Here is a 24,665-nt window from a genome sequence, read left to right on the forward strand (position 1 = left end):
AGAAGTCAAATTGGCAAGATAAAAACCCATCCCATGGTTTTCCATTATTTTGCTGGAAAGGGCATTTCCCAGTGGATTGGGGGCCACCAGGGTCATACCTGGCAGTGTCTGGGGGACCGTGCGGTGCATGGGAGTGAATCTGGAGCTTCAAACACTATTCTCTCTCCTTGGCCCCAGCTCCCCCTTACCTTTTTTGTTCCTTGGGCCACCCGTGGTGGTGGTGAGCAGATGGCAGGCAGACTTCCAGCTTACTACTCAGGAGAACCGCTCCCGGCAGTGGGGGTGGTGATGTGGGGGGGGGGGTGGTTACAGGGTACAAGGATCAAGTCCCAGCCTCCCGTATTCAAAGAGCTCAGCCAGTAGATTTCTCGTTCCCCCACTCCCCTCTTATTCCCCTGCATCCTAACAGCACGTATGAGCAGAAATGTTCGTCTGGGCTTTGGAAAATCCAATTATGACTTTTTTCATCTGCTCACTCCAATTCAACACCTGTCTATACAACCTGCTAACCAAAAGGGCTGTAAAAAATCAGCTCAACCTGCCTTAGTCCAAATCACAGACTGTCATTCACATTTGTTTCCGGATGATAATAAAGCCTGAAACATAGGGACAAGATGACTTTCCTAAGTGCACTCAGTAAAAGGCCAAGTTCAGCACCTTTCCACCACACCACACTGTCTGCAGTGATGTTTTTTGTTTGTTTGGGTTTTGATTTGGTGTCACACCTTATGCTGTTCAGGACTTACTTTTGGCTCTGAGGTCAGGGATCACTCCTGGTGGGGTCCAGGAAACCATATGGGGTGCCAGGGTTGGGTATAAGCAAGGCAAGTACCTTATCTGCAGCACTATCTCTCTGGCCCCACTGGTTTGGGTATTGCATCCAGCAGTGCTCAGGAAACATTATGCGGTGTGGGATTTCACCCAGCTGCATGTTGGGAAAGTGCCTCAACCACCACACTATCTCTCTGACCCACCCACAGTGGTTCTGAAAAGTCAAAACAAACTTCTTGTTGTCTCAGGTCTTCCTGGGATGGGGGGAAAATACAACTGTAAAATCAATCCCAATCAACTTGCCCAAAATAAAGACAATCCATCAAAGGACATGTTTGACCTTTTCTCTTATTTTAAAGTGACGCATCTTGGTGTTATATCTTGGTGCCTTGAGAGGTAGTACAGAAGGTAGGGTGTTTGCCTTGCACATGCTAGACACGGGTTCAATTCTCCACACCATATATAGTCCCCTGAGCACAGCCAGGAGTGCAGAGCCAGGAATAAGAATAACCCTTGAGCACCACCAGGTATGCCCTCCAAACAACAATAACAACAACAAGACACAAAAGAAAAGTTATGTGTCTTGATTCTACAAAGATTATATTAAGGTGAAATCATATAGAAATGTTTCATACGAAACACTGGAGAGATGATATTCAAGGTTATATTAGATCCTAAGGGATAAAGCATTGAGGTAAAGTCACACAGCTACTTTCAGTGATTGGACAGTTCCAAGGGTTCACCACAGGGTGAACAAGTCACAGGCTAGAGATGCCCCTTGAATAACATCCTCAGTCAAGGAGCCCATGCCTGGCTCAGAGAATGGAGAAGTAGGGCAGAGGTGGTCCTGAGCCAGGTTCAAGCCAGACCTGCAGCAGAGTTTCTTGACCTTCCTTTTTGTTTGTTTCAGGGCCACACCCAGCAGTGCTTGGGGACCACACCTGGCTCTGTGCTCAGGGTCCAGGCCTAGCGGTGCTCAGGGAATTGTATACAGGTCTGGGATTTAAACCAGGGTTGGGGTTGGTAGACTCGCTAGGCAAAAGCCTTAAACCTTTGTACCCTCTTTCTGGCCCTTTTGGACCTCTTATTTATATTTTTAATTCTGAAATTTTGTTTGTTACTCAAGGCTTATTCCTGGCTATGTGCTCAGGATCACTCTTGGAATGACTTGGGGGACTGTATGGGGTGTTGGGAGATTGAACCTGGGTCAGCTGCATGCAAAGCAGCCCTACTCTCTATACTATCACTCCAGCCTTGTGGGCCTCTTTCTAAAAGTATGATGCTGGGAAGGAAGAATTTGAGCAGCTTTTTGGGGACAAGAGAGCAGCAGGAAGGTCAGTATAGGCAGCCACGAAGCCCTTGAGGCAGGGTTCAAAGTCCCCTGCCCAGCCCTCCCCGTGGTTTGGACACTGGCATGTGTCTGGACACCCCAAAATGTGTGGGACATGGGGGCCTAGGCTCCCCCATGGCCCTCATTCCTCACCTAAATCCTGGCACAACCAGAGTGAGTATCATGAAGTCATTGTCCGAGGCTCCAACAGCCGTATAAATGTGATCACCAGCCACCTCCCAGCCTGCAGAGGGAGGAAGAGTGAGCACAGACGCAGGGTCACATGGACCCAGGTGACACTCTAGGGGGAGAGATGCAGAGACAGAGACGAGAGACAGGGAGCATCACCGTCCTATGTGGTGGCACAGCCATGGCCAAGCAGGAATCACAGTGCTCAAGCTCTGAACTATTACTTCCAGTTTTGTTTCTGTTCCTGGTCTGGGGTTTAGCACACTATCTGCCCTCCAGGAAGAGAACATCTGGCCTGGAGTTTAGGGCATCTTCCTCCAGACAGGTGAAGTTGGAGCCCCACCCTTCCCCGGGAGCTGCTAGCCCTGGCAAGGCCAGTACCTGTCATGCCCTTGTACTCGAAGTTGATCCCACTGAGCACGGTGGTTTCCATGTTGGCCGGCAGCGTGTTCCACCACTTGTACTCGAATCCCACCGCGGGCTCTGTCCCAGCTGGGCAGCGGCTGCAGTCTAGGGGTGCACAAGCATGGACATTCAGTGGGGGCTGCCTCCCCACTCCCTCAGAAAGTGGCACCCAGGCAGGCAGCCCAGCAGCAGGGCATGGAGCTCCTTTGCACAGTGGAATCAACTGATTCAAAACTTTTATGGGTGGCGGGGAGGGTCCTCCCTCAGTGTTCAGGGGGAGATGGGGGTCCTCCTGGCAGTTCTCAGTTCACCAAACAGGATGTTTGGCACTGTCCTGAGGAAGCAGTGCCGCTCAGGCCCTGCAGAGCCTGGGGACCACTAAAGCCATCCGTTCAGGTCGCCCAAATGCTGCACCATCTCCCTGGCCCCAGAAACATTCTTACAGTGTAGTCAATAGACGCCAATCCGCTCCCTTTCTCCCAACACCACAACTACCCGACTTGCCTACCCAGTATTTTCCCTTTTCCAAACTTAGATGTGGCTTCAGTACTCTATTAGCTGTCACCACTTCAGTAAATGCAGCCACACTCCAGTCAGGTCCCCTGGACCCTATACACCTTTCCACAGCTCTGTGACAGATTCTGGTGGGTCAGTCAGTCACCCCTAGCCCCAGCCCTTCTCGCTAATGTCCTGGACACATTCTGGAGGCCTCTGTTGGGACCCTGGCTTCTCCAGGATGTCCTTCTCAGAGGTGACCTGGTCCCTCCCTGGCCCTGTAGGATCCACACACAGCCAAATGTTCTGAGCTCCCAGGCAGCATGTGGCTGGGGGAGACGCTGTGGAGAGCAGGTTACCAGAGCCGTTGGAGTAGAAGCCGTAAGGGCAGGGGCTGCACGTGCTGTTGTGAGTCTTGAAGAAGCCGGGGTTGCAGGGCGGGCAGACGGTCTTCACACCAGAGGCGGGCAATGTCACTGCCCCCTCGAGGTCCTCCCCACAGATTTTTGGTTGGGCCCATTTGTACATGAGCTGCGTCTGCAGAAAGGGAGAGGACAGAGATGAGCCTGTGTGGGGTGAATGGGTCCTTGGGAAGCTACCTGATGGGTGGATTCTGGACAACGGTGAACAACTCTATGCAATGTGGGTCATTAGTTCCAGTCTGTGGACCATAAGTCAATGTAGAACTTAGTTCTGGTCACCGAAGCCCCTAAGGATGCAGCCCAGAGCCTGGCACATGACTTGATTCAGTAAGTAAGGGATCGGGGAGAAGGTTCGAGTTGGCAGAGCCCAGCATGCTCAAGGCCTGAGTTTGATCCCAGGCTTTGTATACCCTCTCCTCCCAAACACACGTAGGGGTGGCCTTAGTGTCCCCCAAGCATCATAGCTGGACTGAGCACTGCTGAGAGAGGCCCTGAGATCCCCGAGCATGGCCAAGTGTGGCCTTTATTAAAAATACAGAAACGGGGCTGCAGAGATAGTTCAGCAGGTAAAGCGTTTGCTTTGCATGCAGCTGACCTGGATATGGCCCCAGGCACACTGTATGGTCTGTGAGCCCGCGAAGAGAGTGCTTGAGCACAGAGCCAGGAGTAAGTCCCGAGTACCAGCAGAGGCGGTACCCCAAGACAAAAGAAAATTAGAAAGAAGTAAACAAAATCTGGTCAATAAGTTCCAACTGGGTAAAAAGAATATACTTAATGGGGACACATGTGACAAAGGGAAGGGGATGGTCACTGTCCCAGAGAAACCTTGATTCTAATGTAGACTCCTATTGTTTCCAGGTCAGGGTCACAGGCAAAGCACCTGGAGAAAAACCCAGAACACGAGCAGAGGAGCAGAGGCGGCCGGCTGCAGCTGGGACTGACCGAGGGTCGAATTCTCGTTGGTAAGAATTAGTGTTGCCTTTTTTGTGTATATGGTAGCATGATAGAAAACACCGAGAGCATCTGTGAGCCAGAGTGGGTGACTGGGAGCCACCGTCGGTGGGGAAGCACAAATATCAGCTGGACAAGGAAGAGAGAGACCAGCCCGAGCGACACACTTCCACAGGAGTCCCAGGAGCAGTGGACAGTGTGGCCATCACACGAGCTCCCAGTGTCAGGCAGGGGCCACGCCAGCTCAGAGAGATCTTACACGTCTGCACCGCCATAAAGTGGCAGTACCAAGGAGATGCGAGCAGGTGTTTGCGACAGCAGAACTGAGACAGACCAAAGCAGCCTGGTGGCAAAGCCTTAAACTGAGGCAGGAGCCAGCCAAGATTGGGGCAGGCACTGAGAACAGTCTTGGGTGTGGTGAGAAGCCACGTAGGGGTTACCACCTCGAGCCATGCCTGCCTCAGGGGGTCAGGCTGGTCAGCTCAAGGCTTCCCCACCCCCCCGCCCATGGTCCCACAGTCAAGTCAGAGGTGCCCTCAGGACTGTCCCGGAGTGAGGAGGCTGCAGCAAAAAGCACAGATGATGCCAAAGCATCTTCTCATCTGGGATGTGGAAGGACCGGCAGGACTGGGGCTTAAAGTGATGGTGCTGCCAGCCCCGGGGTCCTCCCGGCCATGGAGCACTCCTGCATCCCTGGAGCCAATCCATGCTCGGCAGGGAGAACAGACTTTCCAACACTCGCTCCACCCTGCGGTTGAGACTGTGGCTGAGGGTCAGACCGACCCCTTCCCTGGTGCCCTGAGCCATCCCGCTCACTCACTCCTCGGCTTTCCCGGGCACTGCCCGCCTCCTCAACATGGGCCACTGCACTCCCTGCCTGGGACGTGCTGGGACACCTCCACTTCTCAGTCAGGTCTCCCCTCAAACGTCACTTCCTCCGAGAGGCCAGTCCTCTGCTCCCAATCAGCTGCCCTGCACCGAAGGTGCCTCGGTTGCCCTGCATCGCCTCATCCTGGCCTTGCCCTCCCAGCACAGTTCCTACCTGAGAAGCGAGACACCCCATGTGGTCTTCCTCCTGGGGGCTCCAAGCGCAACCCAGGGGTAAAGCTCATGTCTTCATGCATGAGGCCCTGGGTCTGAGCCTTGGCACTCCGAGAAAGAATTCATCTCTGGAGAGAAGCCTTCCTTTTTGTCTGTGGACAGCAGCATGACACAGCCGGCCAGTGACTGCTTAAGGTGCAAAGGCCTCTCCACACCCTAGCTCGTAGCTGTGGATACTCCTAGTGGTGGTCAGGCTCATTTTCTCCCCCTCTATTTCTGTCTCCGTCTCTCCATCTCTCTCTCTATCTATCTCTATGTCTGTGTCTGTCTGTCTCTCTCTCTCACACAGACCCACATCCACACCCACATCCACCCCCCCATACACACACTCACACACGCACACACACACATACACACACAACTTGAGCTCTCTGAGGGTAGGGGCTTCTCTCAGGCATCTTGGGATCTCCACTGGCAGACCGTGCCCAGCACCCCTCAAAAAACACAGGCCCCCTCAGGGGTGATAATGAAAAGCAGATGGGGACTGAAGCAATAGTACAGTGGGTAAGGCACTTGCCTCACATGAGGCTGACCGGGGTTCGATCCCCAGCATCCCATATGGTCCCCTGAGCTCTGCCAGGAGTGATCCCTGAGTGCAGAGCCAGAAGTAACCCCTGAGCACAGCTGGGGGTGGCCTCAAAACAAAACAAAACAAAAAATCAAAACAAAAAACCAAAAAATTTCTGACCTGGAAATGAACGAGATGCCTTCATTCATTTTGCCTCTCATTGGCCCCAAGGTTCCCTCAAAGGGCTCTGGGGTTTCCCTGGGGTGCATCCCTGACTGTGGGCACTACAGGGCTGGGAGAGTCCCTGGAACAGGCCACCCACCTCTCCGCTGGCGTCGCAGGCTGTGTGCGTGTAGAAGTAATCCTGGTCTGTGCAGGCAGGGCGCACTTTGCAGGATGACGATCCCTTTTCTAAATCACAAAAGCAAAGACAAAGACTTGCAGTTATGTGACGCAGGACTCTTGGCGACCTGATCCTAACCCTCTGACCCTCTCCCCACCCCAAGTTCCTGGGGGTTCATCCTGGCACAGGTATCACAGGACGTGGGAAACCCCTGTGGGATACATGACCTCACAGTATAGTGGATGACATGGCAGATCTGGGTTTGAGTCCACTCGATTTAGTAGCTGTGTCACTTGGCGAGTGACTGAGTACTAGTGTTCTCACCTGAAGGACTAAGAACACCTACCTTGAAGGGGATATAAGAAGGGACCCACAAAATAGTGGTAACTATGAAATACCCGAATTTGTGGGAATTTTTTTGCTTGTTTGGGAGCAATACCTGACAATGCTCAGGGGGTTACTCTGGGATCAACATTCAGGATCACTCCTGGAGGTGCTCTTCAGAACGTGGGTGCCTGGTGATTGGACCCAGGACTCTGGCATGTATAGCAGAGCCTTTGGCCCTTTGAAATATCTCCCCAGCCTATGAGACATTTTGTCTGTTTTTGTTTTGTTTTTGAGCCACACAAGCAGTGCTTGTGGGCTACTCCTGGCTTTGTGCTCCAAGGACTCTCGTTCAATGCTCGGGATTGAACTAGAGATGCTCACATGCAAAGCATGTGATCGAGTCCTTTATCTCCCTGGTTTTTGAGAATTACTTTTATTCTGTCATAAAATTTCCAATAAGGATTTAAAGTCCCTTTTCTGAATGCCCCACCACAGAGGCGGGGTGGGGTGGAGGGGATGCGGTGGGGGTGGTGGGAGGGATGCTGGGACCATTGGTGGTGGAAAATGGGCACTGGTGGAGGGATGGGTACTCAATCATTGTATGACTGAAACGCAAGCATGAAAGTTTGTAAGCCTGTAACTATACCTCATGGTGATTCACTAATAACAAATAAATAAATAAATAAATAAAGTCCCTTTTCTGAAAACATGAGCTTAAGTTTTATCTCCCTCCATTATCCATTACAGCATTATTTACAATAGCTAAAATACAGAGATGACAGAAATGTTCAGTATGAAGAAGCGAGTCAAGACTATGTGGTGCCCATAGACCATGGAGTACTACTCAGCTAGAAAATCAGATGAGCATTTTGCTCCACAGCAATAGAGAAGGAATGTGAAGGGATCATATAAAGTAAAATAAGCCAGAAGAGAAAAGTGCTGGGAGCAGGGAGAGGGCTCCATACAGTCCTGGACAGCGCAGAGAGTGGCCCTTAAGCACTGCCAGGTGTGGGCCCCCAAATCAAAACTCTAAAAAAGGTAAGCACGGGGCTGGACCAATAGCACAGCGGGTAGGGCGTTTGCCTTGCACGCAGCCAAACCGGGTTCGATTCCCAGCATCCCATATGGTCCCCTGAGCACTGCCAGGTGTAACTCCTGAGTGCAGAGCCAGGAGTAACCCCTGTGCATCGCTGGGTGTGACCCAAAAAGCAAAAAAAAAAAAAAAAAACAAAAAATAAAAAAGGTAAGCACGTCATTCTTTCTTTCTTTGTTTTGGGGCCACACCCATAGGGGCTCAGACTTGCTCCTGACTCTGTGCTCAGAGATAACTCCTGATGGTGCTCAGGGGCCATAAGTGATGCTGGTAGGGATTGAATCTGGGTTAGCCCATGCAAAGCAAACCCCTTACCCGCTATACCATCTCTCTGGCCAGCACAGAATGATTTTATCCATGTGTGGAATATGCACTGTAGTACTGTTGTCCCATTGTTTATCGATTTGCTCGAGCGGGCACCAATAATGTCTCCATTATGAGACTTGTTACTATTTTTGGCATATCGAATATGCCACGGGTATTTTTTTTTTTTTTGCCAGGCTCTGCCATGCGGGAGGGTTACTCTCTGTAGCTTGCCGGGCCACCCGAGAGGGATGGAGGAATCAAACCTGGGTTGGCTGAGTGCAAGGCAAATGCCCTACCCACTGTGTGCAATATAAGGATATAAAATTGATGAACAGACAAAACCAACTAAGATAAGCCAGTGAACACTAAGGTTACCTGAGGCAGGGCGGGGTGGGGGGAACAGGAGAACATATGGTGTGAGAGAAGGTGGTGGGCTTCATTATAAAAGTAATTAACAATAATAAAATTCAATGTCAAGGAACCATATTCGTGATAGGAAACACATATGGCCTCCAAGATCGTGCAGCTGGTCTCTCTGGTCTAATTACATCAGCTGTTCAGATGTTGCTCCTGTCTGTGGAGGGGTCTGAGGTGGAGAATGAGACCCAGTCTATTCCATCATCACACGTTCGTTTGCACTACCTGGCATCTTATAAACAAAGTATAAGTATATAAACAAAGTTATATACTGTGGAAAAAATATAATAACAAAATTCAAATAAACAAAAATAAGTCACTTTCTTTCCTTCCCAATTAAGGGCTACTTGTTAACTGATCTCTTTTTCCTCCCAAGGCACCAAAAGGGTTTCTAGACCAGAAAATCGACTAATTACAGTTATGCAGGCCTGCTCAGGGAATTCTCTCAACCACCATTTCCCCACCTCTTCTGTCTTTGTCTTATTAGCCCAGGCAGGAGGGAACTGTTGGCTGAGAAGCACCTGGGGTCTTTTCAGCTCATTTACTTGGCGAACCAGTCAAAAAGCCCAATTCAGTAGAGCAGGATCCAGAGAGACGCCTGCTTTTAATGAAAACAGCCAGGAGAAATTTGGGGAAAGATGCTGAAATCATGCCAGTTCTCAGGACCTTGCAGATTGCTTCTGACAAGGTACATGTTAGACATGCATTCCATGAGAACCTCTCCCTGCTTGTCAATATTTGCTCAATCTGACGCCCCAGCTCCAGGTTTCAACAAATATGCTACAGCTGCTTATACTCTGATGCCTTAGCTGCATTCATGAATGATTAACCCTGGTGCTGAGACAGGCCTCACTTTGCTAGATCGGATTTCATTAGGGTATTTAAATCAAGTTGAGCATTTATGAAGAAGTGTTTTTTTTTTTTTTGAAGGGGTAGGATTGGGTGGGTGATACTTGGTAGTGCTCAGGGGACAGGAGTGACTTTGGTAGTGTTCAGGGGACCATTTGATGTGCAAATGGGGATTGAGCCAGGGCAGGCCACTTTGTGCATGGCAAGCACCTTGACCCCTGTGCTATCTCTGAAGCTCCTGGCCCTGAAAATTTGTAAGGGCTGCCTAGCATGGTGAGGAAGTGACAAGTGATTCCTGCATGATTGGCTCTGGGCTTAATCGACAAGAATTTCATCTTGGGGCAACAACAATTTCCTCACTCTCTGTCCAGTGCCATCTCCCTGCCTCCAGGAGGTTCTCTGTCCTCCTTCTGCTTCTTTTTATCAAAGGAAAACATTTCCCCTGAGGATTTAAGTACCTGAGGAACACAAGGCCTACCTCAGCTACCATCCCAGACCTGAGGAAATCCTTTAATCTCTCTGGGCTGTTCTTTATTCATTTGCAAGTGGAAAAATCACTCTTGCACTAAGCTATAAGTAATAAATGGAATCAAGTTTTTCTAAAGTTTTTCTAAATAGACAAGTGATATATTACTATCAGAGTCAAGAGTACTTAGAAGTCTTCATATTGCAAGATTATTGGGACAGGCCTTAATGAAAATGGCTGAATAGTGCTTATAGCGTGCCAGACATTATAAATCCTTTGCCTGTATCAAATAATCTAAGCAATGACACTGGGAAGGTACATAGGATTTTTGCCCATTTTATAGCTAAGAAAAATGAGACTGTGAGCTGGAACAATAGTACAGTGGGTAGGGCATTTGCCTTGCATTCAGCCCACCCAGGTTCAACCCTGGCATCCCATATGGTCCCCTGAGCAATGCCAGGAGTAACCCCTGAGCATCACCAGGTATGACCCCAAAAGCCAAAAATAAAAATAAAAAAAAAAGAAAGAACGAGATCTACATCGGCAAGTGACTAGCCCCAGTGGGCCCAGGTTAGTAGTAATGTGAATGAAATAATCAAAACTTCTTGCAAGTTTGTGCCCCTTGTCCTTCCCCCACCAAGTATACAAGGACTTTCTGGGGTTAAGAAAGCTAAAACCAGACTGACCTGAGGCATTCAAGTGAAGGATGTGGACATCCCCCTGGGAAAAATTACTTTGTCCCATTCCTTTTATCTTATTTTGTGGGGCTGGGGGAATCACACTCAAGAGCGCTCAGGTTTTACTCCCGGTTCTGTGTTCAGGGGACACTCCTGTTGGTGCTGGGGGGCCACATGCAGCACCAGGGAGCAAACCAGCACCATCTGCACTACAAGGCGAGGACCTTAACCCCTGCACTATCCCGCCAGTCCCCACTATGCTAATATTTTTTGGGTCCTGATGGCACCATGATAGAGCCTTACACATACCTGGGTACTGACAGGTCACTTGTACTGGTCTGTGGAATTGAGCAGTGGCACCCTTCATCGAGCCACCTGTCTTCACTGTCACACTGAACACACCTGATGCCGTTTCTCCACCATTTTCTATCCATGGGATGGATGTTCATTGTATGTTCTTTAACTGGGGATGGCTGCCTGCTCCCCTCATAAATATGTCTGAGCTTCCTGGGAAACTACTGAATATGCACAAACCAGATGGGTCCATCACCCCTGACTACACCAAGCATGAAACCCGATCCCCTCAGCCTCTGCTCCACAGCCTGTGCTGGTTAGACACACACCACAGTGAAGTTGTTTCCTTGCCAGTTGCCCCCTTTTCAATTGTTCTGTGCTATTTTTGGCCAACAGAGCCATAGCCCGTTCAGATTTTTAAAAAAAAATTTTATTAGTGAATCACCATGAGTATAGTTACAAACTTATGAACTTTTGTGTTTGCATTTCAGTCATACAGTTATCGTTTACCCATCCCTCCACCAGTGCCCATTCTCCTCCACCAATGTTCCCAGTATCCCTCCCACCATCCCCACCCCATCCCCCACCACCCCACCCTGCCTCTGCGGCAGGGCATTCCCTTTTTTAGTTCCCCCTTTGTCTAAATCCTGGATCCCAGCAATGAAGCCTGTTGCCAAGCTCTCAGCCAGGACTCTGCCTGTAGCTCTTTCTCTCTTCAACCAGTGCCAAAATCCCCAAAGCAGACCACAGTATTCTCTTGCTTAACTTTTTTTTTTTTTGGTGGGAGCACTCACACCCATCAGTGCTCAGGGCTTACTCCTGCTCTGCTCTCAGGGATTACTCCTCTGCTACTCAGAGCAACACTGGTTGGGCTGGTGCCGGCCCTGTACAAGGCAAGTGCCTTCCACAATGTACTATCTCACCCACCCTCCCACCCCTTGCTTGAACATTCTTCTTTTTTCCTTGTGGGGGCATACCCAGTGGTGCTCAGGACTTACTCCTGGCTCTGTGCTCATGGGGTGTCAGGGATGGAATTCAGATCAGCCCTGTGCAGGGCAAGGGCCCTGTCCATTGTTCTATCTCTCTGGTCTCCCCTGCTTAACATCCTTACTGGTCAGTTTGTTTCAGCAAGGGCACAGAAGTGTTGATCCTTCCATTTGAATGTTACTGCAAGCCTTCTGACCTTGGTTCACACTTCTTCCCAGAACACCCCGCCCCCGTCAAGTCACCACTTCATCCTTGGAGACTCAGCTCATCTTTCAAGAGCACAGCTGGTGAAGCCCGAGAGCCTGGCCACCTCCCTCATTTGCCTCCACCTCACAAGACACTCAGCGCTTCCACCCCAGGATCTGCCTCCAACCAGTGTGTCCACGTTTCCTCATAGGTGGCGGCACAGGCAGTGGACCAGAGCACAGAGCCCTGGCACCAAGTAGGCACTCGGAAGATGATGCAATGGATGGGAATGACCGGATGGGAATGGGGTCACCCCCTCTCACTTGTCCCAGTTCAGGTGTGCAGCAGACCCTTTCTGTGCTCCCCCAGTCTCCCACCTGGTGTTCCGGAAGTGTCAAGTCACCAAGAAAGGTGAATCTCTTTGGACCCCAGGCTGGTGAGGCCACGAGGCAAAAGGTGTTCTTTATTAAGTCAGTCATTAACCCATTTCCTCTTCGGAGGAGTGGGTTGAAAAAATAATGGCAGAATAGATTCCAAAACTTCAGACTTCCAGACAATTCCCCCTTCCATAACAGCACTCTGGATAAAAAAACATCAGTTGACACTGAATTCATCAAAGCACTCCTAGGCTTCTTTCTAGAGCAGCCACCTTTCACCATTCTAAAGGGAACAGGTCACTCAGGAGAACAAAGGTAGCCATTAATAGTTTGGCAGAGAGGAGGACAAGCTCCAGTGGAAAGGCAGGAATGTAGACCTCCACTCAAAACTGCCCCCTCCCCTCCAAGAGCTAAACATTCCTGTTCTTGCTGAAAGCAATACTCACTTGGCAAGAACTGTGAGATAAACAGGATTTCTGTTTCAGGACTATGTGGCAATAAGGCATTGGTAAGGTCAATGGCAGGTCTGGCTAAGCAAACACCTATGGCAACACCTGTGTGAAGGGAATGTGTGTGTGTGTGTGTGTGTGTGTGTGTGTGTGTGTGTGTGTAAGGGCTGCTTAAGAGGGGAACTTAAGTTAGGCTTCTATATGCGTCTGTTTAAGGCAGGAAAAATAGGAATAATTATGAGCATTTGCAGGAATCTACAGGGGACTCACTCTGCTGGTGGTTTCAAGATGTGTCTTGAGGCTGGAGAGATAGAACAGGGGTTAAGGGATTTGCCTTGCGATGTGATGATTCAGGTTTGCTCCTCAAACACAGCCAGAAGTGACCCCTGAGCACAAAGTCAGGTACTCAAAGCCCCTGAAATTTCCAGGGGTGGCCCCTAAAACAATAGAATCAAACCCAAGTCTTGGAACTTGGCCCCTGTGCCAAACACTGCTCATGGCTCTCTGGAAACATCAGCATCTTCCCCAGAGCCCTGCTGTGGGGAAGAAAAGCTTCTCTTTCTCAAGGTGGGGTGCTTGATGGAGCTACCTGGAACTGTGGGGCAGGCGGTTTCCATCTGTCCTCTTGGTATCCCTTAGAGCAGTACTTTTCAAATAGGGGAGAGGAGGAAGGGAAGGGAAGCCTGAGAGGTAAGACGCCCTTGCCTTGCATGTGGTCATCCCAGGTTCAATTCCAAGCACATTATATGGTTCCCTGAATCCTGCCAGGAGTGATCCCTGAGTGCAGAGACAGGAGTAGGCCCTGAGCACTGCTGGGTGTGGCAGAAAGAAGGAATGAGAGGGGGTAGAGAAGGGAGGAGGGAAGGAAGAGAGGAAATATATGAAAGTATCTTTTTACCTGATTATAATTAACAGTTATAATCTTAAGGTTTTCATTAAAGAAATCCACCACTTGAACTAGAGGATAGTACAGGGGTTAAGATGTTTGCCTTGCATGTGGCTAAGCACAGAATTATATGTGATTCCCTGAACATGGTCAGGAACCATTCCTAAACATATAGTTAGGAGTAGTAAGCCCTGAGCACTGCCAGGTGTCACCAGCTGGTGTGCGGTGAAGATAGCTGGTGAGAGGTGAGAGGGGTGAGAGGCACATGGCTTGTAACATGCAGGGCGCAGAATCTGAACTCCAGCCCCACCAGGCTCCTGAGCATCCCTCCTGGCTCTGGAGGTCTGAGCAACATCAGGGGCTCACTGGGCTGACCATTGAGGCATCCTGCCTGCTTTACTAAGTATCACCAAAAGTGGCCCTTGGGGCCCTGAGCACTGCTTTGTAGGCACAATTTTTTTTTTTTTAAATAAAAAACTTCACAGCTTTAGAGAAATGAATGCAACTCCATGGCCAGCTCTCCTAATCCCTGGAGTCCCTGAGTGGGGTTTGCTTTCTGCCACAAAACTATGCCCCTTTTACTATCTAGCAAACTACACAATTCAGTCTATGTTTATTATAGTTTATTTTGTGTGTGGTTTGGATTTGGCTTTGGGGTCACAGCAGGTTCTACTCCTGGTTCTATGCTCAGGGTTTTCTCCCGGCAGTGCTTGGGGACCAGATATGGTGCTATGGTTAGAATTGGGGTCAGCTGCAGGCAAGACAAATGCCCTAGCCACTATACTACCTCTGCACAGTCACTTTGTATTGTCTGCCTTCCCCTCCCCACCAGGATCTAAATTTCCACCAGGACAGGGGCCATGATTCCTTTGTTCATAGATATAATCCGAGCCCCCCTCCTCCTCTCCCCCCAAGGAGGCCTCGATTTTGCTTCTATCTCTACAGCAAGTGGTAGAGTGTGCCCTGGCCGGCTCCACCAAGGCCCAGAGAGCCGATGACCAGGAAGAATTCCCTTCCGCTGGGTCAGGAAGGCTCAGCTTCCTGTTTCGTCCCTCATGTGGGCTGGTAAACCCCAGCCGCCGTCCGTCTCACCTGAGTACTTGTCGGGGTCACACTGGTGGCAGGACGTTTCTCCCTTGTTGGAGTAAGTGTTGGCCGGGCAGAGTTTGCAGGAGGAAGAGCCCTGTTTGTCTGCGTACGTGCCCGGCTTGCAGGGGAAGCACTCAGAAGTGTAGGCCACCCCTAGGGAGGAAGAAGGAGCACTGAGAGACAGAGGTGCCTCCTGGGGTGACACCCGACTCCCACAGAGTCCTGAGGCAGGAAGTCAGTCCCACCCTTGGCCCCCTCTGCAGGGTACCTGTGATGGCGATGTTTCTCACCAGCACGGGCTTGGACACTTTGGACCACAATGAGAAGGCCGTGGTTCTCCAATAGAGGACGTTATTGCCTCGGTTTAGCGCCACCTAAAGTCCACAGACAGAGCCAGCTGTGGAGAGAGGAGGGTACCCAGCCCTCGGGACCCTCCCAGCTCAGGCTTGGCCGTGCAGGCCCTACTCCCCCTCCCTCCATGGTTGCCTCTGTGCCTCTCTTCCTGTCTACCAGTGTCTACCCGTCCATCCATCTGGCCTTAGCAACTCCTCTAACCTCCTCAGACAATGCCCTCATGCCTTCTCCTGCCTTTCTCTCAGATCACGGGGACTGAGGCTCCCAGAGTTTCCCTCATTCCAGAGGACCCAGCCCCAAAGTTGACAAGCTGCTGAGTCCTTGGAGATGAAGCCAGAAGAGCAACAAGTGAACCTAAAGCCTCAGACACAATAGAACGTTTCAGTGCCACACTCTCGGATTGGGGCCCTGTGTAGTGGAAGGCCCTTGGGAGAGGGGGCTGCGGTGGGTGGACGGAAGGCCCTCAGGGGAGGGGGATCCTTTGGTGAGGGAAGGGCTTTAAATGAGGGGGATCCCTGGGCAGAGAGAAGGCCTTCAGGGGAGGGGGGTCCTTGGTGAAGGGAGGCCCTCGGGTGAGGGGAATCCCTGAGTGGAGGAAAGGCCCTTTGTTTCTGGGAACCTGGAAGAGATAAGGGGAGAGACTCACGCTGTGAAACTCCCATCCTTTTTCTGTGGTTTTCATCCACCTGGAGTCATCTGCATTGGGCTGGCACTGGTCGTTCTGAACCTGAGGTGGCGGGAGTTTGGGATGAAAATCCTCAGCTCTCTAAGAACTTGATTTCTTTCTCCCATGCTGCCCAACCCCACAGAGGATCCTTCAGGGACTCTAGCGCAAAACACATGAGCCTTGCAGGGGGGTTGACGAGGCCACTAAGACACACAAAACATCAGTGGGCATGGATCATAAGGCATCTGCATCATGCATGTCACCTGTATGTTTATGGGTGGTTTCTATGTGGTAACTGGGACCAACACCCAAACTCCTTCCTGTCTCTACTTAGCCCTGCAGAAGCCTCGCACCACCTTCCCTTCTCAAAGCATTTTGGCCCCAGTTCTCTCTGCAGGGGAGGAAAACACCAGGAAGTTTCCCAGGCACCGCTGCCCGCCCACCCTCTTGGCCAGAGGCTTACAAAAAACTCAAAGATGATGCTGGAGTCTGGGTAGTAGTATTCGAAGTTCACGGTGCCCGACTGCTTCAGGTCCACGGCGTACATGAGCGTGGCCGTGCACTCGTCGGTGTTGGAGGAGATATAGTCACCCAGAGGTACCCACTTGGACCTGGGAGGAAAATGGGGGCTGGATCATGGGCCAGGCCCGGTCCTGATGCTGCGGGTAACTGGGAAATATTCAACTTGAATCAATGGCAGGAGCTCCAATGCAGGCTGCTGTCTGGAAGCATAATTTCCTAATCAGAGGGCATCAGGGTATAGCTAGCAAGAGGAAGCGACTGGGGAGCCCTGATATTAGGGAGACAGATCCAGCCAGTGGTGCAGGAGGGGAAAGGGAGAGGAAGAAGGTTCGTGAGTAAGTCACCATCTCTCAGGTACACCAGCTACCAGGTTTTAGCTTCCTGTCCTCGTATATATTTTTTCCTTTTTGTTTTTTGTTTGGGGGCCGCTCCTGGCAATGCTCAGGGGTTATTCCTGGCTCTGCACTTATGAGTTACTCCTGGTACTGCTCAGGGGACCATATGAGATGCCGGGGATCGAACCCAGGGCAAGGCAAATACCCTATCTGCTGTACTATCTCCAGTCCCACTTTTTTTGGGGGGAGGGGTCATACCTGGCGATGCACAGGGGTTACTCCTGGCTCTGCACTCAGAAATCACTCCTGGCAGTGCTAGGGGGACCATATGGGATGCTGGGACTCGAACGTGGGTCAGCCACGTACAAGGCAAATGTTCTACCGCTGTACTATCGCTCCAGCCTCTGTCCCACTTTTCTTTTCTTTTCTTTTTCTTTGGGGCCTGAGGGGCCTGGGGTCATACCCAGTTGTGCTCATCAGGACTTACTCCTGGCTCTGTGCTCAGGGATAATTCCTGGTCAGACTCAGGATATTATATGCAGTGCCAAGAATTGACTGGGGTCAACTGCATGCAAGGCAAGTGTCTTACCTTCTGGCCTCTCTCTCCAGTCCCTGCCTTTCTGATTTATTTATGTCAATAAGGGACACATTATTCCTCCTCCTCCTGCTCCATTTAATGCATGATGACACCCAGAATTTGGTTCAGGATCTGGTCCAGGATTGCCAAGGCAGCAAATAATAGAGTTGAGATTTAAATGCAGAGACTGGGAATGTGATTCAGCAGAGCCCATGACTAGTATGTGTGGGGCTCTGGGTTTGATCCCCAGTACCTCAAAAATAGTCTTAAAAGTACAGAAATAAATAAGTGAGGCCCATGTCTAACTTCAAAGTCACCAGGTCCACTTCTATATTTTTTCAATATATTTTTAGTTTTTTGGTTTGCGAACTACACCTGGCAGTGCTCAGGGGACAATATATGGTCCTGGGAATTGAACCAGGGTCAGTTATGGCAAGCACTTTTGCCCCTGTTATTTCTCCTGTCTCTGGAAATGCCACTTAAAGGTGTTTCACATAAATGGTTTTTATGGGAAGGGGAAGAACGGAGAACCCCAGAGACAATCTAGCCATAGTGCGGATGTCGTGGTATTTCCTAATACTGACTCTGGGCTCTCTGTTCTCCCCCACCTCCCCTTGGATGATCTCCTAATGGCTCCTTGCACCCCAATCCCTGCACGCTGTGCTGCTGATGGAAACGTCCTCCAGAAGTGGACTTGATCCACCACTGCCTGCCGAGTACAGGCTTCCTTGCTGTCCCTCCAGAGAGGTGCCAGGTCCTCAACCCCCTCTCCAGACTCAAGCCCCATGGAATCCTGCTCCAGTCCCTCTGCTGGCCTTTCTCCAACCTCTGAGTCTTCCCACACACTGTTCTCTCTTGTCAGAACAAGTGCCATCCTCCTCCCAGAGCCCCCCATTTAATTCCTACTTGAGTCTTTAATGTTACCTAATCTGAGGCATCCTCCACATGCCTCTGCTGGATGTGTTCCAAATTCATGTTTCCCTTTCCCATCCACTCTCGGTTCACATAAATGTGAAAAGATATTTAATACCCATCACTCTGCTTAAGTGTAATGGGTCTTAATACCATACAGGGCCTGGAGATGTGGCTCAAGTGGTGGAGCCCAGGTCCAGCATGGACAAGGGGGTGCCAGAGAGATAGCATGAGGGTCGGGTGTTTACCTTGCACGCAGCTCACCTGAGTTCAATCTCTGGCACCCCATATGGTCCCCCTCTGGCAAAGAGCCAGAGAGAGGCCCTGAGCACTGCCGGATATGGCCCCCAAACACACAGATAAAAACCAGCATGTGCCAAGGTCCTGAATTTAATCCCAGGCTCAGCATGGGCTATAACAACCAAGAAAGCACCCCATGGCATCCTGAACCCCGATGGATGGCACTTATGATGGTGGACCCCCAAATCCTGTCGCCTAGGAATGTCTTGGCATCCCACACCCAAACAAGCTCATCCTGTGTTTCTGTGTCCCCCGAGGGCATCATTCTCCCATCTATTTCATTCACTTTTGTGCTATTTTGATCATCATGGTCCCTAAACTAAGCAAATCCAGTTGCAAGCAGTCACGCACTGATGAAAGCACTTCTTTGGACATGTCCCCTTCATTGAGGAATGCCTCTGGGGAGCAGGCACTTGAAGTGCCTCTCACTAGCCCAGCCCCTTTCCTGCCACACTCTCCTTCACCCACTGCTGAGTACCCACTGTCCAGAAATTTCTGTGTGACACCCTCACAGGCCTGTTACTGTCCTTTACTAATTACGTTCAGTGGATCCTCACCAGATGTCATTGAGAGGTTCTCAGAAATGTTTACTTTAAGCAAAATGACATGTAATGAAAGTAGTTCCTTGAATAACACCCTTTTGAACAATATTGACCCATCACTGTAATAATGGATCAGCAGGTTAGGGGGCCGGCAGTACGTATCTCTCACTCACATACTGTATGATAATGCTATGCACTTTTTATTTTATTTATTTATTTTTCTTTTTTTTTTTCTTTTTGGGTCACACCCGGTGATGCTCAGGGGTTACTCCTGGCTCTGTACTCAGGAATTACCCTTGGCGGTGCTCAGGGGACCATATGGGGTGCTGGGAATCTAACCCGGGTCGGCCGCATGCAAGGCAAACGCCCTCCCCGCTGTGCTATTGCTCCAGCCCCCAATTATTTTATTTTTTTAAATTTTGTAAGCTATGCATGTTTTATTTATTTATTTATTTATTTATTTATTTTGCTTTTTGGGTCACACCTGGCTCTGCACAGGGGTTACTCCTGGCTCTGCACTCAGGAATTATCCCTGGCGGTGCTCAAGGGACCATATGGGATGCTGGGAATCGAACCCAGGTTGGTCGTGTGCAAGGCAAATGCCCTACCCGCTGTGCTATCGCTCCAGCCCCGCTATGCATGTTTTAAAACATAAGGTAGGTGGTATAATACTTGAAATTTGTTCCTTTCAATATGGCTGTGGTATTCATTCATATTTATTTATATAGCTCCTTTTTCATTTTTGGTTGTAGTGTAATAGGATTATAATCCTGTTTTATACATAACAGGATTATAATATGGTATGATTTACCAAATTTATATATGCCTTATCTTGGGAGGACCCTGTGAGGTGCCGCATGCAAGGTGAGTACCTTACCCCTGTACTCTCTCTCCAGTCCTTAGGCATTGCTTTTTGGTGAACACTTGGTTTTGTTTTGTGTGTATTTAGGTTTCATGCCATTGGACACGCTCTCTTAGGTGCATTCTTGCTTCTGTTCCTTACACATACATCTGAACGAAAACGCCTGGGAGCAGAACAGGTGGGAGAGAGACACCCGAGCCTCCAGTGCACCAGTCACTGCCCCACATTGTTTCCAAACTGTCAGGATCAATTTACACCCATCGGAAATGTGTGAGTTCCCATTGCTCCATATCCTTCTCAAACTTGGAATAGCTGGACTGTGAAACTGTGGTCAGGGTAATGTGGTGGGAGAGTGAGTCTCCTTGATCTTTAAATCCTTCCGTTGTGGTTGGGGATTGAACCCAGGACTCATGCATGCCAGGCGTGCATTTTACCAGAATCACATCCTTAGCCCTGGGGCCTAAAATCTGATTCCATTATTATTAATAGGATTTCATATATTTTAATTTGTAGCTTGGTATCTTTTATGACCACACTTTGATTCTTTGTTAATTTGGGGCCTGGTGCTCAGGAGTTGTCCCCAACTGTCTCGTGGGACTATGTGATCCTGGAGTTCAAAAGCAGAAATGTTCCAGTTATGTAAAAGCTGTGCACAGACTCTTTTGGGTTACTTTGCCAGCCATATTCTTCTTTTTTGATTATGTTTTTGGAGGGTATGTGTGTTTTGGGCCACACCTGGTGGTACTCAGGGGCTACTACTCATTCTATGCCCAGGGAATCATATGTGGTATGCTCCAGGGTGACTCCCAGTGGTGCTCAGGGGTTCATATTTGGTGCTGCATATCAAACTGGGGTTGGCCGCATGCAAGGAAGCACCTTAACCATTATACTCTCTCTCTAGCCCCAAATGGTGGTTGTGGTCGTCCTCCTCCTCCCCCTCCTCTTCCCCCTCTTCCTCTTTCTCCTCCTCCTCCTCCATCCCCCTTCCAATTCCCCTTCTCCTTCCCCTTCCTCCTCTTCTTCTTCTTTTTTGGTTTTGCAGTGCACAGGGCTTACTCCTGGCTCTGCTCTCAGGGAACATTCCTGGAAGGCTCAGGGGACAATATGGGGTGCCAGGGATCAAACCCAGATTGGCTGCATGCAAGGCAAGTACCCTATATCTGATGTGCTATCTCTCCCTCCCACCCCTCCCTCCCCCAGATTCCTCTTTAAATATCTATCTTCCTTGCTGGCTTGTAGATGCTGTGTAGGCAGATGCAAAGCCACTTTTTCTCCCTAAGGTGTCTGCAGCTCTGAGCCCTGGGGCTCACACAGAGGAAGGCACAGGATTAAATGGCTGAATGTGAGAAAATGGGTGATAGTACAGCAGGAAAGGAGCACACAAGCTGACCTGGGTTCTATTTTCAACATCCTAAATGGTCTCCTGAGCCCATTAGGAGTGATTCCTGGGTGCAAAGTCAGGTGTAACCCCTAAGCACCGCCAGGTGTAGCCCCCAAACAAAACAATACAAAAAGACAACACCATTAATTCACTGTTCAGCCTGAGATCAGTTTTCTGGTGAATAATAGCCAGCTAAGGTAATTTCAGAGTAGGCCACTGATTTCCACAGATGCTTGTCTGCTAACATGGCAGGTCCAGCTCCTCAATAACATAATCATGTAGAGACACTCTAGCTGACCCCATCTGAGAAAGCCCACCCAACATCAAGGTATTGATCCTCTTTCAAAGAGACAATATTTACTGCTGTTTACTGCGGATATGGGTCCACAGCACCAGCTAAAATAACTCCTGGAATAATTAAAAGGCTATCTATGATAAGCGGGTTACTCTGGCAGAACACACCACCATTCTGATTTCTGTCAGAGCTGTCCATGGTGGAGCTCATTGTACATTCAACAATAACAACAGGACCTATGTCAAGCCTGGTGCTGAGGTCTCCCTACCCCCCCCCACCCCGCAATCAAATCCTTACTGCAACCTACAAGACGACATTCCCTTATCTTCTAATAAAGGCTGTGTACTGACTGGAGCGATAGCATAGTGGGTAGGGCATTTGCCTTGCACGTGGCCGCCCTGGGTTCGATTCCTCCATCCCTCTCGGAGAGCCCGGCAAGCTACCGAAGAGTATCCTGCCTGCACGGCAGAGCCTGGCAAGCTATCCGTAGCAGATTTGATATGCCAAAAACACTAACAACAAGTCTCACAATGGATATGTTACTGGTGCCCACTTGCTCGAGCAAATTGGTGAACAATGGGACGACAGTGCTATAGTGCTACTGCAACCGGGGAGAGAGTGCAAAGGATGCACGCCGGGTATATGGAGGCCTCAGACTCAACCCCCAGTGCCACGTGGCCTTCCAGTCTGGTGCTGAAATGTCAAGCTTGTGCCCCACCACTTGATCTGGCTCCTGGGTTTTGTTTTAAACCTTGTGGTTTTCTCCTCTCCCAAATGCCAGCTAGTCAGTGAGAAGCTTAGGTGGGTGTCAGAGGTGGACCTCATCTCCCGCAGTGCCACGAAGAACTGTCTCAGCCCTGACCCTGGCAGCCTGGTCCTCGTCCAGCCAGAGCAGCTGAGGAGGAGGAAGAGGAGGAGGAGGAGGAGGAGATTGCTGTGTGCTCCCTGCAGCCCTTCCCCAGCATGGCGAGGGGCAGGAGGAGTGGCGGGGAGGACTCACGAGGTGCAATTCTCAGACGACTCGGCTGTGTTGTCAATCTCCAAGTTGGTAGACAGGCTGGCGAAGCCATGGGGCAGCTCGTCCCACTCGTCGAACCGGATGCCCGTGCCCAGGGAGTAGCGGCCCTCGGCGCACGGCTTACATGACTGGTCCTTCATGTCCAGAAACTCCCCGGCTTTGCAAGAGAAGGCTGGAGCACAGAGTGGGGACAGGGGCAGGGGCTGAGCACCGCCAGCAAGGAGAAGGGACAAAGGTGGAGTGTCCTACAGTGAGGAACTGAGGCCCAGAGGCAGGACCCTGGGGGCTGTCGGCTGCACCGACTGGGTGAAGCCACAAAGGCAGGAGACAGTCGAGTGCTGGGGGTGTGGAAAAGATTACTGATGTACAGACACTTTACAGGTCTGTTTCTGCAGAAACCTGGCTTCTCTAGCTTCCTTTTCAGAAGGGACAAGACTGCAATCCTTCCTAAGGGTGGATTGTATCTGGAGAACAGACATACAGGTAGGAAGAAACACGTGCACAGAAACCCATGTGGGGCTCTGGAATTCATCCCTTTTAAACCTTGTGGAGTCACTTTTTAAAAACATTTTTAATGTTATTACTAAAATCAAGTTCTGGGCCAGAGAGATTGCACAGGGTTAAGGTGCTTGCTTTGCATGCAGCCAAGCCAAGCTCCACAGGGCTCCCCTAGCATTGAGTGATCCCTGAGCACAGAGCCAGGAGTAAGCCCTGGGAGCAGCTGGGTATGGCCAAAATTTATTTTGTCCCAAATCAAAATAAATAAGTACATAAAAGTAAGCTTGGGTGCTCAGTTTGCTTCCATAAACTAGCATTTCAAGGCCAAATTGCAGCGTTGAGGGTGGGACTGTCGGGAAGGGCCCCGCTGGGCAGAGGTCTGTGAGTGGGTGGCAGCTTACAGCACTCGGTGCCCTTGACGGGGTCCGGGAGGCTGGTGCACAAGCCTGGGGTGTGTGGCACGGCGACCCTCCACCTGGAGCCTGTGCTGTCACACGCGGTGTACTCATAGTGGTACTCGGACTGCAGGGGAGAGAGGAGTGGACGAAATGTAAGTTAACGGTGAGCAAACATCCTGGCACAGCATCATGACTGACTGCAATGCCCATGCCCAGGCAGTGGCCCTGGATGCTGGAGGGCAGCAAGTCCTGGTGCGGAAAAGATCACTAGGACACATAGAAATACAGGAGCTTGGAGCGTGGATCATTCTTCTCTAAGGCATGGTCTAGTCTTTAGATCCTGTGTGTGTGTGTGTGTGTGTGTGTGTGTGTGTGTGTGAGAGAGAGAGAGAGAGAGAGAGAGAGAGAGAGAGAGAGACTTTGCTATTGTGTGTGAATAATGCCCCAATATCCGAGGGAATGTGGAAAGAAACCTGGGTTCCAGGGATATGACCCAGTGGTAGAGCATGTGTCTCAAATATATGAGGACCTGGCTGTTTGTTGTTATTCTGTCAATTCGTAGCTCAGGCAAAGATACTGCACTGCGAGTTCCCTGCCCCATAGAGAGACTAGGCATGAACAGGCAGTGATCGTTGGGAAGGGCACAGAAATACAGGAGCTTGGCCTTGGATCGTTCGTCTCCTCTCAGGCATGGTCTAGTCTTTTTTTTTTTTTCTTTTTGGGTCATACCTGGCCATGCACAGGGGTTACTCCTGGCTCTGCGCTCAGGAATTACTCCTGGCAGTGCTCAGGGGCCCATATGGGATGCTGGGAATCAAACCCGGGTCGGCCGTGTGCAAGGCAAACACCCTACCCACTGTACTATCTCTCCAGACCCCAGGCATGGCTAGATGGCTAGTCTTCAGAAATCCTGTGTGTGTGTGTGTGTGTGTGTGAGAGAGAGAGAGAGAGAGAGAGAGAGAGAGAGAGAGAGAGAGAGAGAGAGAGAGAGAGAGAAGGAGAGAGAGAGAGAGGGAGAGAGAGAGAGGGAGGGAGAGACTTTGCTATTGTGTGTGAATAATGCCCCAATATACAGGAGGAATGCGA

At 50.2% G+C, this 24,665-nt stretch overlaps 1 protein-coding gene across 5 annotated transcripts in view; it reads right to left on the reverse strand.

Annotated features, from left to right (window-relative positions):
* The window catches only part of ELAPOR1 (endosome-lysosome associated apoptosis and autophagy regulator 1), an 89,213-nt gene that overhangs the window by 14,654 nt on the left and 49,894 nt on the right, over positions 1-24,665 (reverse strand). For 3 of the 5 annotated variants that reach the window (XM_055140752.1, XM_055140754.1, XM_055140755.1), the window contains exons 2-11: positions 23,583-23,703; positions 22,666-22,855; positions 16,403-16,550; positions 15,919-15,999; positions 15,187-15,292; positions 14,922-15,071; positions 6,495-6,583; positions 3,550-3,727; positions 2,672-2,800; positions 2,255-2,345 (exon numbers count right to left, since the gene is read on the reverse strand). In XM_055140752.1, coding sequence (XP_054996727.1) covers positions 2,255-2,345; positions 2,672-2,800; positions 3,550-3,727; positions 6,495-6,583; positions 14,922-15,071; positions 15,187-15,292; positions 15,919-15,999; positions 16,403-16,550; positions 22,666-22,855; positions 23,583-23,703 — 1,283 coding nt within the window. Of the gene's footprint in view, positions 1-2,254; positions 2,346-2,671; positions 2,801-3,549; positions 3,728-6,494; positions 6,584-14,921; positions 15,072-15,186; positions 15,293-15,918; positions 16,000-16,402; positions 16,551-22,665; positions 22,856-23,582; positions 23,704-24,665 lie in introns of those variants that run through there. The other 2 variants (XM_055140756.1, XM_055140757.1) reach the window with 2 other exon arrangements.

The sequence above is a fragment of the Sorex araneus genome, chromosome 5 (genome assembly GCF_027595985.1).
Source record: "Sorex araneus isolate mSorAra2 chromosome 5, mSorAra2.pri, whole genome shotgun sequence".
Classification (NCBI taxonomy): domain Eukaryota; kingdom Metazoa; phylum Chordata; class Mammalia; order Eulipotyphla; family Soricidae; genus Sorex; species Sorex araneus.